Consider the following 16,562-nt stretch of genomic DNA (forward strand, 5'->3'; position numbering starts at 1 on the left):
TTCCAATTCTCCTTGTCTATAGAAGCAAAGCTGGGTGTTTAGGGAAAGCTCGAGCCTTTGAGGAGAATTTCCTTGAGTTTTGCCTGGCAGTCTAGACCTCTGTCGTTGTATGCCGAAAGCAGGACCATGAGGTGGCAAACTGAGTTTGCCTTTTGAAGGATCTAGAAGCATTTTGATGTTTTGGGGGAGCTTGATTTCCTGTTTGAGTGTTTCATTATTTTTAAAGATTTTACTTATTGGTTTGTTAGAGGAAGATCACAAGCGGTGGGGGAAGTCGCTGGCAGAGGGAGAAGCAGGCTCCACACTGAGCAGGGATCCTGATGTGGGACTAAATCCCAGGAGCTTTGGATCATGATCTGAGACAAAGGCAGATGCTTTACCAACTGAGCCACACAGGCGCCTCTGTTCTATTTTTTTTTTTTTTTTTATCTATAATTCTCAGAATTGTCTGGTAGGTCCAGTGTAAAAACTCAAAAATTGTCTATCTCCTGTGTATTAAAGAAAGTGGTCCCGGAGCCCAGGCGAAGGAGAGAATGGAAGAGGTAGTTGTCTCCCACGTGGTTGGTAATCCATGCCCCTGGTTTAGATCCTTAATAGACGTGTTTCCCATTGGCCCCTCTGCAGAGGGTATCTTGTCTTCCTCCAGGCTAATAAGAAAGCAGTTCAGTGATTTCCTTTTCTCTCACCCTGTAGGCAGGGCTTACATGGAGCTTAGGTCTGAGCTGCCTCAGAAAGTGTGCTGATAATTCTACATTCCCCAAGGAGGGCCTTGAGACGGTGACCCTGCTCAGGCATCCTGTCGAGATTTGCAGGATAAATAAATGCCTCCCTGGGGATTTGCTAGGTAACTCCCTGTCAGCGCTGGGGGCAGAGATTTAAATATGAATTATCATTCCAACTTGGCAGGGACTTAGAGATGAGCCCCTTCTGTGCTCCTGGGAAGATTTACACAGTCCTTTCTCGAGGGCACCAAGCTGCAGGGGTTGTCGCTGGGTGACACATGGTACTGGGAATTGTCCTGGGCTGGCCTCCCTCAGCTAGCCCTGGGTCACGGGTCATGGCTGATGAGCTCTGGCATCCTGCCCACACAAACTTCTCTGCCCACACAGACACTTCTCCTGCTCCTCGGTCCGTCGGCCCTCCATGTCGGTCCCCACAGCCCTCCGTGTCTGTCCCTGAATGATGCAAGAATAGTCCCTTCTACTATTTGCTTATAGGGAACCCCTACTGAATTCCCTTCTTAGATCCTTTCTGATCTCTATTTAAGTGGTTACTGCTTCTCCATCAGAATGAAATGTCAGCCACTTCCCCGTCACCTCTTTTCTTGCCTTCCTCGCTCTTATGGAAGGACCAGCTCTTTTCCTCGGGAATCTTTATCGTCTCCTTGGTTTCCTGTGGTTTTGTCGCCAGTGAGCTCAGCTCTGGATCTGAAAATTTAATGGTCAGCCAGATCCTTAGCAAAATTCCAGAGACGAGAGTGTTAAAAATCAGAATCCTGGGTCTCACTCTGGACCTCTTTAATCAGAGATCTTTGGCTCTGGGGCCCCAAAATTAAGCTCTGATATTTCTTAAGCACGCTTAAGTCTGGGAATGAAAACCCCAGATCCCAGAGTGGGGCCGGGGCAGGGCTTCCCTCTCTGGTCACACTCAGGCAGGTCAGCTTCTCCCTCCTTTCAGTGGAGTCTCCTTCTAGCACTAAACAACCTTCGTGCATGGCTTTGAAGGTCTTTGGAGGGAAGTGGCAGCTACCTGGAACAGCCCGGGATGCAGAATTGTCCCAAGAGAGGCCAGGGCCTGAGAAGTCACCTGGCTCATGAATATTCATGCCAGCCATGTGGTCAGTGTGATCACTCAGATCAATTCAAGGCCATGTCTGTAAAGCTTTGTGAGAGCGTATAACAGGTTCTGGGAATAAGGAGGTAGGAAGAAGATAGAGGTTAACGTGAATTGACAGGCAATAGGATTAGCACTCTTGCTCAATCCCAATCTTGCGAGTAACTAACAGTGGCCTGAAATTAAAGAATTAAACCATGAAGGCTCCCTTGACAACTGATCTGATAGGTCCAGAAGTAAATTTCAGGGACACTGTTGTCAGGCAGAAGGAGGGGAGAGCCGAGATAAGAGGTCCAGGAAGGAAGGAAGGAAAGAAGGAAGGGGAGCAAATGCCTCTCCCTTTCTTTGCAATCCAGTGAGAGCGGCTTTGGTCCCCCTGGGGCTGAACCACGCACTGAGCTAGAGTTGCCAAGGCTTTTATTCACCTCTATAGCACTCTCTTCCTTACATCCAATTACGACTTTAAAATAGAGGCAAAAATGAAAAGGGGAGGAAGATAATGAAACATAAGTCAAATATGGCAGCTGGCGAATTTCTGATAATTGCTTTCCCTTGTAGCATTTTATTTCTGTTCCCGCATGTTGTACCGTAGCCTGTAGGGAGACAATAAAAAAACAAAAAACAAAAAACAAAAAGCAAAAAACACTACCACCACCAAAAAACAACTCCAAAGTGTTCAGGAAAACAATATCAATTGCACTTTAATAACACTCTTCATGGGAGACAGAATAGAGGTAAAGTAGCATTCTACGTTTGCTTTTTGCTGTCTTTAACATCGTAAGAAAGCCTAGAAAAGTATATATACATCAATTCAGGGTAAATAAAATGATTCTCAGTTTCCTTTCTCTTTCTTATGTCAATACCCTAAAAAAAGGTTAAAAAAAAAAGGAGGTGTTTACAGTACTCAAGGTAAAATATTTTCATACAATACTGGAAAAGACAAACTCGAACTCATGTAGGTAACCCACGTGATAGCCTGATCGATGCTTATCTACAATAGATCTCTTGGATCTCTTTTTGGTGAGGTTTTTCTTGGGTGGCCATTCCCCAGGTTAGCCCAACAGAGAACTCACTAGTTCTTGATGGAAATTTTCAGAACAAATCATTTGAAGGTCTAACAATCTACTGGGAGATGCTATTTTCAATGTCATTTGTAGCTAAACTTTCAATCGAAGTGTAGTTTTGTGATGTCCAGTCCACAGTCCCTTCTCCTTCCACCAGAAATTAGATCTAAGTGGAAGCTTCAGCAAGCCTCACTCCTTCCATCCCTCACAATGAAACCACTGGGGTCAGAGTAACTGATTTTGCTGTTGACCTTGAGATTCTGCCTACTTCCAAACACAGCCCAGAGTTTCCTGTGACTTTTACCCTAGTGGGAACCATGCCCTTCATTTAGAAAGAGTATTGGTGAGACTCAGCTATAGATTATGAACAGGATCCTTTGTTGGGTTACAGTGGAGTGAAGGAGCCAGAGTAGCAAAATGAGGTACTGGGCTCTGTTCTTTACATGATGTTCCTTGACTCATTACCTTTTCTGTACCTCAGCTTTGTGCAGTGTAAGGGTCCTACTTCAGTGGTAACACATTTTCTGTGATGCTTGACACCACTGTTCATGGTGCCCTTTCCAGATGTGGGATACTTCCAGTCACTAATTTCCAAGTTAAATATTTTTTTTCTTCTTTCCAAAGTGAAATATTTCTTTAGATGGGGTTTTGGTCTACATGTAGAGATAAGAAAGTTGACCTATGAGAACAAGTAACAGTATCATCCACTCCTGTAGAACTTGATTTTACTTTCTGGACTGGGATGGCCAATAGGTTGGTTTTGTAGAACTGTGACTTTTGCATGAAAGTCATCAGATAGAACTTCTTGCACTAACTGCAATTGAGCTGGGTACGGGGTAGGGCAAGGAATGCCCTTGAAGCTGCCTAGAGTCCCCAGACTCCTTTCTACAGAACAGACTGTGATTTCCCTATAATTTGCTGTTCCACTAGCTTGGCTGTAGTCTGTGTCTCTGTCAGTGTGGCCAACAGAATTTTACTTCTCCTCCCAAAGTCCTCTGTCCTCTACACTCTGTGTGTAAAAGAGATGTCTTGGTAAACATTTAACAGCTAGTTCTCCAAAGAGGAAAAGCCCTGGTTTATCATGTTTGCCTATTTCCAGGAGTGTAAACACTACCACCACAGCCAGTTTTAAGCTTTTGCTATGACATCATCCAATATGGAGTCCACGGGGCATCACTGTGCGGTGTTTGCCATACAGTTATGGTAACTGTAAGTAGTCTCAAGAGCACAGAAAATAAGGGAACAGTGAGACAATTAGGAAGTGAGGAGTTTTGAATAGTTGTTACCCTTGTTTTCATTATAACTAATTGTACATTTATATAACTTAATTTTTAGTGATGGCTGTGCTTAGTCAGCTTGTAGAATTCCTAAAAGGTTTGGCAACTGGTATACAAACCAGCTGTAGCCCAGCAGCCTGGTCTTGGGCTGAGAGAAGAGTGGGGAAACAGGAGAAACAAAAGGGCACAGTTAGCTCCAAAAGGCCTCTATGCCATTCAGGGTCCACAAATTCATAGAAATAGCACAAGGTGGTATCAGTCAGGAGCCTGGGACTGCGGGTTAGACATGTGGGTTCCAGACCCACCTCTACTCTTTGCTGGCGGTGTGACCTTAAACAAGGTCCAAACTCTCTCAGCTCAAATTTCTCACTGGTATAATAAAAGTACCTGTTTCATAAGGTTATGGGGATGAAATGAGAATAATATATTCAAAGCATTCAACCTACTGTGTTTGTTACACATTAAACTTTCAATAAACGGGAGCCACGAGTACTGTTACTATTATTAACCTGGCCCATTTCTAAAATGTCCAAAGTAGCCATGGAGAGTGATGGGATCTATTTCAGATGCAGGTTCATGCCAAGACCATTCAAGACAACCTTCTTTGTGTGGGCCGACCTCCATCTCAGCAACGACTGTTTATGTAGACACAGCCTCCAAGGAGAACTGTCCACACCTCCTGAAAAGAATCATTCTCACAGATGCCTGGAATTTAAGCACTGGTGACTCACCCTCTCTTGCTCTAAGTGGGGCTCTCGTCCTAGGCCTACTTTTAAAATCCAGATACCCCTCAGAGGGTGAGTCATTAAGTCAGCACCTGGGTATGAATGAGGTCATGAGATCCCAGAGCTCTTCACCAATAGACTCCAGACTCTGGGAAATCTAAGAATGAGGATCCTGGAGCCTGAGGGCATGGAAGACTCCACAGCCATTACCCGCTCCCACCACCCCACCCTCTGCTTCTAGGTCGACCAGTTCTTCCAGCAGAGCTGCCTTTAAGAGCAAATGCGCTCCAGTCTCTCTCTCTCTCCCTGATCCCTCAGGTATCCCAGAACAAAGACCAGGTTGACCCTTGGGACCATTAGTCCACTGAGGAGGTGGGAGGGAACACTGCTGAATATTTGGGGTCAGTCTTCCTTTTCCAAGAACACCAAATTTGTAGTCATTTGGTCAGGTTCTAATCGTGGCCCTAACCACTTGGTGTGTGACCTTGGGAAGGTCATTTCGTGTCTCTGAATCTCTGTTTTTTCTAGTAAATTGAGGATGCTGCCAAGGATTTACTTAACCCGAGATTGGAATGTGGGAGCCATTGTTAGCGGTAAAGCTCACCACAACACACTGTTGGTGCTGTTTTTTCTTCTCTCGTCATTGTTTTTGGTTTGCTCTTTTTTCTTTAATTCCTCACGTGTGGCTACGGAGAGGGAGGCCTTCTGGGGAACATCATAGATGGATGAAAAGGAAACATTCCTACCCTTTATTCTAAACATTCCTAAGTACCCAAAATACAAGTTCCTGTCTGGGGTCCCCCATTCATAATCCAGTCTTCTGTGCAATAATAACCTGAAGTTATTCCCAGTTTGGCTCAGGTAACAGCACAAGAAGAAGGCAGAGGTGGTGTCTGCAGGAATTCTAAGGCCCTGTGGACTGTAATTATATTCTCATTGAGGTTTTGTCTGTTGGTTTGTCTGGGGCATCTGTGATGCTACAGAAATGTTTCAGAGTTGCTGAGTATCAGGAACCAGGGGTGGAACTGTGGCTTCTTGAAGTATGACTTACAGGCAAGGAGATCTGAGGTTTTGGGGAAGGGCCTGTGGGTAAAGGAAGGAACCAAGTGAGCCCGTCTCTCCTGTGCTGGCCAGCCAGCCTCAGCTTGTTCCTGGGCGTCTGTGTGGTTCAAGGGCAGAGCTGGTACCCTGGTAGGATGTTCTGACAGAGTGAGCAGATTCCAGCTCCTTCCTTGCGACCGTGACCTGATGTTGGCCTCAGGCAGTGATACGATGTTTATGGGCCCCCTTGGGGCTCTAACCTGACCAAAGTTTGGCCCCACGATTTGGCCTCAGCGATTGCTGTGTGACTAGAAGGGGCTGGTTTAGGGAATCTTCTACTGACTGCCACCACCCTTCTGGTGCTTGGGGTGTGGATTGGCAGCAGAAGTGACTGGAGGATGATCTAATATGGGGGGGGTGTTGTGTTTCGGGATCAATTATTTTTAGTGGGGAAAAGACTGCTGATGGTGAACCAGGGCAAGTTGCCTGAAACTAAGTACTCACTTGGAGGGCTGCCCAGACGCAGCCGAGATAGCTGGGGTGAGGGAACGGGCCAGAGAGCCACATCTGCGTGGCAGAAGGCTCACTCAATTCTGCTGAGTGTTGTGTGGGGTTTGGTGCCATGCTCTTCAACGACCAAAGCGTAGCCAAAGAAAACACAAACATTAGGAGGGAGAAGAGGGTATACCGGGAAGGCTGAACAGTGTTCACCTTTAAACAGAAGAGACAAAGTCCACTTAAACATGCTTACTCTCTTCAAATACACGAGAGAAACTTCTACAAGAAGGTGTTGAATTGTTCTGACAAGCAAACATGAGGAAGCAGTCTATGTAGAGGCAAGATGGATTTTTGTCACCTTTCCATTCGCACTGCAACAGGAAGCTGGCAATAGCTGACCAGGGACAATGTTTGTGTGCTGTAAGAGAAAGAAAGAGGACCTCCTCTCCCCTGCCCCATGTTTATGAGTCACCTCTGACCTCCAGAGGTCAGAGGTCCTGGCACACCCTCCCCATTCCTTGGGTCTGATGCCGAGTTATGATTCTGCTTTACAGGATATCAAGAGTAAAGTGGGTTTCTTCGCGTGTTACGGAAGAGTTCCACCCCAGTGAAAGGATTGATGGATTTTACAATTTGATAATAAAACCTCCGAGGAGAGAATGCCCTCCCAGAGGTGGGAGATTAATTTATCTTTCTTCTCAGCGGCTTCTCATCCCCTGCATCTTGCCTGTTCTTTTCTCCTACTTGCTCAACAGAGGGCAAAGAGGTTTTCAGGAGAGCACCATAAACATGAGGGCTTTGACCCAGTGCAGGGAAGGACAGCCCAAGCTGATGGCAAGCCTCTGGCAGCCTGCCAACAGAGGTCCCCCTGGCAGCCTCATGATGGGATGTCCCCGGCAGTCTGGTGCCCTGGCCTTCAGAGGAGACCCCGTCTCCTCACATCCAGGCAGCTTAGCTCTGACCCTAAGGTTCCTGGGAAGGTGTCAGAGTTGTGTCTGGCTGGTCTGAAACCATAACTCTGAGCTGGCCAGGTCGCCCTCCCCAACCTGCTGTCCTCACACCTCAGAGGTAGCTCGGTTGGAAATAGACGAAGAGAGAAGGAAGAAAGGATTCAGACGCTAAACCTCCTCTCAACCCCAACAGTCCTCTTCGTGGTCTCAGTGCCTTTTGCTTATGTGGGAAGCAGTGGAGAAGGGCACTGGGGGTGCGGGAACTCACCATTCTGATCGCATCGGGTTACAAATGCTCTGTGAAGCTATACGGACAAATCAGGACGGGCCTCACACCAAGATCATGAATCACAGGCTGTTTACCTACTCTAATGCCCACGGAGGACAAATACTAAATACCACAAAGTACCTGAGACAAAAAAAGAAAGGAAGGAAGGAAGGCGGGAAGGAGGGAGAAGAATAAAAAGAAGCCTGGGGTCTCGGCCTCCGGAGATTCCCAGGGACACAGGTAGAGCGTCTGGGGGCAGGTGGCTGTGCCTGAACGTCCAGTGGCCTCCGGCTTCACGTCTCGGCTTCTGACGGGCAGACCTCCGCAGCCGTGATGGCGATCCCGATGGCCAGGCTGCCGTTGTCGGTGAAGAGCTGGGCCAGCGAGGTGTTGAGGACGAGGCAGTCCCCGTCAGTGATCACTGAGTCCACGCACTCGAGAACAGACCGGGGGGTGGCCTCCCATTTCAGACGCCGATGGTTTCTGTTGAGCTCCAGGCGATAGGTGAAGCAGTCGGCCTGGGTGGGGGTCCCGATCAGCATCATGGTGGCAAAGAACTGGGGGTGCCCTGCATGCCTCTCCTGCTTCCTAAGCACCAGCAGAAAGTGGTGGCCCAGGCAGGAGTGCATGATGATCCAGTCGGCTGGTGCGGGCAGGTGCATGTCTGTGGCCAGGAAGACGATCTCCGCTCCCTGGAGGATGTCGACCCTGTGCATCTGCCGTAGATGGGGCACCACCACCTCCAGGTGGCCTTCCCACTGGCAGGAGAACAGGGGGCACATGCAGGGCGTCACCTGGGCAGCGTGCAGCCCTGCCTCCTGGTGGTGGAGGTGGTGCGGGCGAGCGTGGTGGCGGAGGTGATGGTGGGGACGGTGATGGCGGTGGTGGTGGGTGAGGTGGTGGGGGGGGAAGCTGCCTTGCTCTGGCGCGCTCTGAGCGATGGCACGGCAGCTGGACACATACTGTGGGAGAGAGAGCAGAGGGTCAGCGGCTGAGGCCAGTCTCTTGGCATCGCCGAGGCTCCCCAGGTATGCCAAGGGTTAAAAACAGACGTCCCAGGGCAGGTAGAGAAAGCTTGCTTGCTTTCCCTCCCTCTCACCCTGCCTCCCTCCCTCCCTCCCTGCCTCCCCCCTTCCTCCCGCCCCCCTCCCCCCCCACCCTTCCTTCCTCCCCCCTCCCTTCCTTCCTTCTATAGAAAGGGGAAGGCAAAGGGAGAGGGAGAAAGTGAATCTTCAGCACCCTCCGTGCTGAATGTAGAGGCTGACTGGGGCTCAGTCTCACGACCCTGAGATCACGGCCTGAGTAGAGATCAAGAGTCCGATGCGTAGTCAACTGAGCCCCCCAGGTGCCCAGAGAAAGCTTTATTTCTTAAAAAAGGAGGGGACTGCCAGAGTGGTTTCCAAAGCGACGGCACCATTTCATGCTCTTGTCAGCCATGTAAGAGGACTCCAGTTTCTCTACGTCCTTGCCAACACTCGTGATTATCTGATTTGACAAGTGCTTTTATGAGACACAATTAATTGTTTTGAGTGTTTTTCCAGATTTAGATACTGAGACATTGTAAAATCTTCTCCATGATATTTCATTTTGGTATAGAATCTAGATTTTTTTTCCAATTAAAAAAAATAGAAGTTCCTATAGAAGATTCCTCCTGAAAAAAAGAGATTTTCCAAATATAATAGTATATTAAAAAAAAAATTGAGGTAGGTGCCCAGGGAGCGGATTCTGAACATTCAGTCCAAGAAAATACAATATTTATGTCTTGGTGATTCTTTAACAAGATATGGAAACAAATAGGCAATGTCCCCCTCAACATACATTATGATGGTCACTAGTCATAAAGAACAATGACAAAAAAAAAAGCAAAAAAAATATATATTTTTTGTTTTTGATACTGTTAATATTTTTGCACAGGCATTGGGGGTCAGGGGAATTTCTGCCTCCCTTTCTTGTCATTGTTATTATTTTTATTTTTTACATTTTTTACAAGATTTTATTTATTTATTTGACAGACAGAGATCACAAGTAGACAGAGAGACAGGCAGAGAGAGAGGGGAGAAGCAGGCTTCCCGCTGAGCAGAGAGCCCGATGAGGGGCTCGATCCCAGGACCCTGGGATCATGGCCTGAGCTGAAGGCAGAGGCTTTAACCCACTGGGGTGCCACCCAGGCACCCCATCATTGTTATTATTTTTAGAACAAAATTTCGGTAAGTGCCTGTTTGTCCTTCCCTTGCAGCCGGGGGCTGTGCTGTCTTGGGTGCCCTTCTCCCAGGCCCTGAGGTGCAGAGCTGATTAGGTGCAACAGGGCTGCCGTTCCCAGGGAGGGAGCCTCACTCTGATTCCTGGGACTTCACCTCACCACCACATTCTGCCCTGTTTCAAGCTCACAGCCCCAGAGCAGCTTCCTGGGGGCTCAATGCAAGGAGCCCTCCACCCTCAGACTCTCTTGACCTGCTCCTCATGGCGGTGTGTCCACAAATGCCCTCATAAACATGAGGAGCTGAGAGGGCTCCTTCGGATTGGGCATCAGTAGACATTTATGGAATACCTTCTATGGCCAGACCAGAGGGTGCTAGAGGTACAGCTGTGAGCAAAACAAACCATGTTTCTGGCTGGGGGGGGCACAGACATTAGGGTGCATATCATTAACTGTGATTTTCGTGAGGGTCCTCCTTGTGACTCGAGGACTACGATTCATAGATTTCAGCTGAAGAAACAGGTTCCCGTAGTAACAGTCCCAAAGTCCCAAGGCTCATAAGTGAAAGACTGGCATCCATTTGCACACCTCCTGACTCGGCACACAGCAGCTCTGTTCCCACTTCCCCTCCCTGTGGTTATCCCTGCCTCCAGCCCCTGTTCCCTTCTGCTCTAGCGCTCCACGCACTTTTCAGAAGAATGACAGGTACCTTTGGGCCCTTGCCTCCTCCCCTCATTTCCTTCCCTCTCCAGCATGTAGAGGGTGAGGGTGAAGGCCTGCCCGGGTTTATAGCTGCCTGGGCTCCAGGGATGGCTGATGGTGGAGACCTGGCTAGCTTCTCCTTCTTTAGGGCATCAGGGGCTCCCCCCGTCCATGGCAGTCACACACCCACACGGTACACCAGGCTGGTCCCCGTGGGGCCGAGGTGATCTGGAGGTAGGTGGGGGTCAAGCTAGTTCTGCTCCTGGAGTGGTCAGCTCCAGCTCTGCTTCCATGCTCTGCCCCAGGGAATGCAGCAGACCTGGACTGGGAGCTCCTGGGGCCCTTTCGGGAGTTCTCTCCCAGTTTCTGGACAGAAGCTAATGGGCAGCCTGCTGTCACCCATCCTGCATGTCTACCAGGGCCATGGAGGATGAGGCTGTGTTCTAGAATCCTGCTAGTGATGAATCTGACTTACCTTTAGGGTTAAATATAGGAAAGGAACTAACTAGGTTATAGCCACTACTAAGAATTAGGCAACAAAAATTTGGTGTTTTTTAAATTAATTGTTTCATTTAGTTTTTAATTTCTTAAAAAAAAAAATTAAATCTGGCTTAGTTCCTACCTGCCTGCTGGTGGCATGTACCATTTAATCGGTGAGTGAGGAGGAGTTCCTCCCATCCCTTGGGGTTGTACAAAGCCCAGGGCTGACATACTCTGTCAGCCAGGGGCCAGCCCCTGCCCAGATCCTTCTACCAGACTCAGGCTTGGCAGCTAGGCTCAAGGTGGCCTGGTCTCAGCCTCTCATGGAAAGCCCCAAGCTCTGTCCCCTCTTCCAGCCTTTAAAAAGTTCCTCTTTCTCACTTTGTCTTTACAACAATCACTAGAGAAACATACTACATTTGTCTTAGCAATGAAGAAACACAGAGGTTATATCACTTGCCCAAAGTCTAGGGCTCATAAGGCGAGCAGCCAGGAATACAGCCCATATCAGTCAAAGGTGACACAGATCACAGACTGGAAAGATCACAGGCTGGATGTCAGCCGACTTTGGTCTCTTTGGCTGTTTACTTGTCCAGCAGGCCTGATTAAGTCAGTTTCCCTATCAACAAAATATTTCTCTCCAAGGGTGGTTTGGGGATCAAATGAAATAATGCCTGTGACACAGCTTTAATAAGGACATCAAGGATTACATCAAGATGGCATTTCCATTTAGATGTGGTTTGGGGTGATTACTCTGGTGGCCTTCTGCCTTGGTCCGTGCCTGCCTCTGTCTGCCCTGGTCCACTGATCCTTGCACTTGGGGAGCACTCTGGGCTGAGCCCAGGCCAACATAAGGGCTCAGAGACCCCAGCATCAGCTTGCCCTGAGGTCTCCTGTCACAAGCCCGACCCATGACAACAGACCATCCGGAAATTCCTCTCTCACAAATGGGTCTCTGAGCTCATTATTCTCTATAAGCCCTTCTCCTCATCTGTTTTCCATTTCCTGTATCCTGCTCTGTACAGCTAATATCAGATACATGAACTCAGAGTAGGGAGAAGGTAAGGAAGAAAGACCCTGGTGTCCCTTTCTTCCCTCCTTCCAAACTCCTGCCAGCACCTCCTAATGGCCAAAGCCAATCAGAGACCTACCAGAAGGGAGCCCAGAGATGCACTCAACAAGGACCGGCTGCCTTTGGAAAGGGTGCTGGGTGAGATGCACAGGTGAAGAGGGAAGGCCCACCTGTACGAGAATGTCTCTGTTCCCTCCTCTGTGGTATTTGCTGATCTGACCAGGCTGGGCCTCCTGGGCTGAAATTTGATGAGGCTGATAGAGGGGGGAGACGGTTGTGTGCCTACAATTCATTTAAGCATTTGGTAAAAGTGTACACAGCCCCTAATATGCACAAGGGGCTGAGAATTCCTGACAGAGTAAGACCCATGCTCCTGCCCCGGTAGCTCACTCTGAGTTTGTGTAATATGGAATGCAAAGCTGCAGGACACGGGGTTCGGGTGGGGGTGGGGCTCTGAGTACAAAGTAGGGGAGGTAGCTGTTCCAGTCAGGGAGAAATGACATTTACAGTGGTCAAGGTGTAGAGTGGATGCCCTAACAAAATGGGTCAAAAGTTGGCTGATGAGGCAAACAGCAGAGATGACATGTCCCAAGTGGCTGGGTAGATGGGGGCTGGTAGAGATGGAGCAGAGGCGGCCCGAGTGCTGGAGAGCAGTTGAGAAACCAAGATGGCACCAGTGCTCAGGAGAAGGCATTAGGGGGGCCTGGGAGACACAGCTTCATGCCTCAGAGCTCTCCTGTGCACTCAGGATGGGGCCAGTGGCAAAACCCCATAGTTCTCCAACCAGTGAACGGCAATGGCCGTTCCACATGGACTCTCTGTTACTTCCTTTTGGCCTCATCTTCCACTAGCCTATTTTCATTTTTTAATTGCTGCAGGGAGACAAAGCTGGGGGCATCATCCAAAGCGACTGAAGTGAATGACCGTGCAAATAGAGCACGACATTATAAACTCAGCGAGCCCGGGCACTTGCTGTGCCCTAAGAAGGCCCTGAGAATAAACACTGCCTTAATTCTTCACTTTGTCCTGCTCCATTTTCTGATGTAAAATATGTTTCATTGAAACGATCCTTGGGTGACTGAGGTCACAGGGCTCCTGGCAGGGAGAAAAGGATTCTTTTAATTGGCAAAATGCTAATCGTTTTGGAAAATGAATTCTAATCTTCCCATCTAATACAGTGGATGTGTGAGTAATTACTTTTCTTCACTAAACTGTTAATGCAACATTAGTGATTACACTAATTAAAACTAATGAACTCTTACAGACTGATAAACTCCTCAGTCAGTCAGCAGACGCCTTCCTCCCATTGGCTGTATTTAACTTCCCGTTTGGAAGAGAGATCTTGAATTAACCTTTAGAATAATGTACAAAATTGGGTTTAGAAGTGTTAGGCTTTATGGACTGGGTATAATTCTTTCCCCAAGCATTAGTGAGGCCATTTCCACTGAGGGTGTAATTGAATTTAAAAAACGCCTGCCTTAATTTGATCAGCCACACTTCCATGGTTGGTAATGGCTATCCCTCCAAATCCTGGCCTCCAAAGAGGAAAGCTGCCCCTGGAAAATCGCGTGACCCTGTCCCTAGCATCTGCTCTCTCTGAGCAGCAAGGCTTGCTATGGTGTTTCAGCTGAAGGAGGGTTTGTACCCAGTTTCAAATGACAGGCGTTTGCTCTGTGTTTGCTTGTGCCCTCATTTGTGAGAATACCTTAACCAGGGACTCTGGTGCTTAAGCAAAGGGGCAGAGGCAGTGAGGTTATCCCTAGAGGTGCATTTCACACATAGGAAGAGCAGATGGGGGAGGGCGTAACATTTCCAGGCAGGTATCAGAGTTTGGGGATAAGATCAAGACCCAAATCAAGTCCAGAATCAGGTCTGCTAAGATGAGGGAATGATTATAACTACTCCCAGGTCCCACTCTGTAGTGCTTACAAATTTTCATTGTTGCCGGGAAGGACGGTCTAGGTGGAAGGCTGAGTGTTGCCTATTCCATTTTCCTGGGACGCCCTGGCTCTTTACCTCTTTTCCTCAAAACCTAGACTGACTGTACACGTGCCCACAAAACACAGAAGGACTCTGGAATGCCTTCCAAACTGTTAAAAAAAAAAACAAAACACAAGTTCAGCTGAGATAGAAAACAACGGTGGGGCTTTTGTCACCTGGGTGGGGACATCTTCATTAGCAAATGTGTGTCATGATCCGTTTCCCCCTGACTTAGTTACACTTGGTCCACAGATGGATGGGATCTTCCTAGGGACAGCATGATAATGTCTGTAATCTTCTCTGAAGTCCTTCAGAGGAGGGAATGTGATATGAATGTATACCTTTTTTAACCTGCACTCCAGGGGCTGTCAGTTCCCTAATCAGGAATTCACACTTTGAGGGGATCATCCAGCATTTTATCAGGAAGGCTACACTCCAGAGATAATGACTCCAACTGCCTCAATTAGTATCCATATTTCTGATCTACACCAGATGCTGCTAATTAACATTTCGCAGAGGTTTTCATTGGCAAAATTAGTAGTGAGTTAATCAGAATAATAAATGCTAGAAATGGACTCGCCTTGATGAAATTTGTGGCTTTCAAGCCATGAAGATGGGTTTAAATGCTCCAGAGGGATTCTTTACTTTAGGAATGGGCCTGGAAGTTTATTCCCTAAATATTCCTGTATTTGGCTGCCAAACCTCAAAGACTGTCTCTGAGAGATTATAGTTACTTGCCTCTGTTATACCACTGCATACACAGTTTCTTCCTTTCTTCCTTCCTTCCTTCCTTCCTTTCTTTCTTTCTTTCTTTTTAATATTCTACTTATTTATTTGACAGAGAGATCACAAGTAGGCAGAGAGGCAGGCAGAGAGAGGGGAAGCAGGCTTCCTGCCGAGCAGAGAGCCTGATGCAGGGCTCGATCCCAGGACTCTGGGATCATGACCTGAGCCGCAGGCAGAGGTTTTAACCCACTGGGCCACCCAGGCGCCCCGCAGTTTCTTGACTGATGATCAACATTATGTTTAAGTTGAGCAAGGAGATATCAGTTATCAAGTGCACAAAAGCCTCAGGTCTTGGGATATGTATGACATTCACCAGTTAGAAAAGAGGAACGTGACAATTTTGGTGGACAAAACTGTTTAAAACCAAGGTCCAAGGGCAGAGAGCAACGAGAGGGGTCCATATGGATGTCTACACAGATACCATTGCTATGACTTCAAAAACCTCTTGACCAGCCTGGTCATCGTATAAATACAGTACAGTATCACTCTGTGAGGGGCTGGGAAGGGCTATGGGGGTGACATTTTGAACACAAAAGATATGACTCAGTCCTTGAGCTCTCAGGGACCTTTTTTAGTTCCTAGATCCTGGCTTTTGGCTGCCCAGGGTCCGGTGATTTGCAGCTAAATAGTTTCCTGCCTTTTGAGAGCCTTCAGGGTGGGGACTTACTGTTCACATGTCCTCGCTGCTAACACGGCACCTGACATGCAACAGGTCTGGCTACATATTTGTCATGCCCATTGGTGCCTTAGTGATAGCTTCACATTGAGGAGCGTGCTGGTACTTGTCCTTTATGTCCTTTGTATGGGTCAGCCACCGTCCCAACAGGTGCTGTCTGTGGGAGACCCATCAGCCTCTGTGAGATGGATGCCATCATTCTCCCTGCCCAGTGAATTCAAGCAGCAGCGAAGACTTCCTGAAGCTCACACTGAAAATCACTAGCTCGTGGCCTTCTCTCTTCAACTCGGTTGCACGCCATTGAGGGCAAGGCGCTGTGATTAGTTTCCCCCACACCTAGTCCAGCAATGGGCAAATCTGGCACTTTGCCATGTGTGGCATCTAGTAGACTCTCAATAAAATCTTGTTGCTGGAGTGAATGAATGCATGCGTGACTTATAAATGGAACCTTGTTCTGGACCCTATCCATGGGAAAGCTGTTTGTTTTCAATTGGAGGCTTTGTCCTCTACTTTCTATTCTCAGGTCCTACAGAAATGCCTGGGGTGAGTGTGGGTGTTTGTGTCCATGTGCATCCACAGCTGTGGGCATGTCAGAAAGGTCTCCTGGGGGCTCCTTGCCTAGAACCCAACAGCGATGGGACATAGAGTGTGCACTGGGCTCTGGCTAGGAGGAGGGCAATGAGGTGTGCTTAGCTGTCATCATAGGAAGTAAAATGAAAGCGTCGAACATACTTTTCATGTCAGAGAGGTACTTTATTTGCATTTACTCTTTACGAAGATTACTCTGAACTTCAGGCATTCTTTTTATCGACAGCAGATTGCTTTTTACACGTTGTTTGGAGGGGCAGTCTGCTGGATCAGCCCAGGAAATCTGCCTATCTGCTAGACAGATCTAGACCCACTTTTCCCTCCCATGCCTCGGTGGGACTGCTGACTTAACAAAAGGCTGAATGCACCCATACTTCCTTATTAGTTATTTTCTGCTTGCAGTCACCAGGAAGTAACTTCAGTCC

The 16,562-nt window shown here is 48.0% G+C and overlaps 1 protein-coding gene across 1 annotated transcript in view; it reads right to left on the reverse strand.

The window, feature by feature from the left end:
• Positions 1 to 2,508: 2,508 nt before the first annotated feature.
• SIAH3 (siah E3 ubiquitin protein ligase family member 3) overlaps positions 2,509 to 16,562 on the reverse strand; it is a 77,622-nt gene continuing 63,568 nt past the window's right edge. Inside the window, exon 2 of the mRNA XM_059144376.1 lies at positions 2,509 to 8,618. Coding sequence (XP_059000359.1) covers positions 7,950 to 8,618 — 669 coding nt within the window. The 3' untranslated portion in view covers positions 2,509 to 7,949. The remainder of the gene's footprint in view (positions 8,619 to 16,562) is intronic.

The sequence above is a fragment of the Mustela lutreola genome, chromosome 13, assembly GCF_030435805.1.
Source record: "Mustela lutreola isolate mMusLut2 chromosome 13, mMusLut2.pri, whole genome shotgun sequence".
Classification (NCBI taxonomy): domain Eukaryota; kingdom Metazoa; phylum Chordata; class Mammalia; order Carnivora; family Mustelidae; genus Mustela; species Mustela lutreola.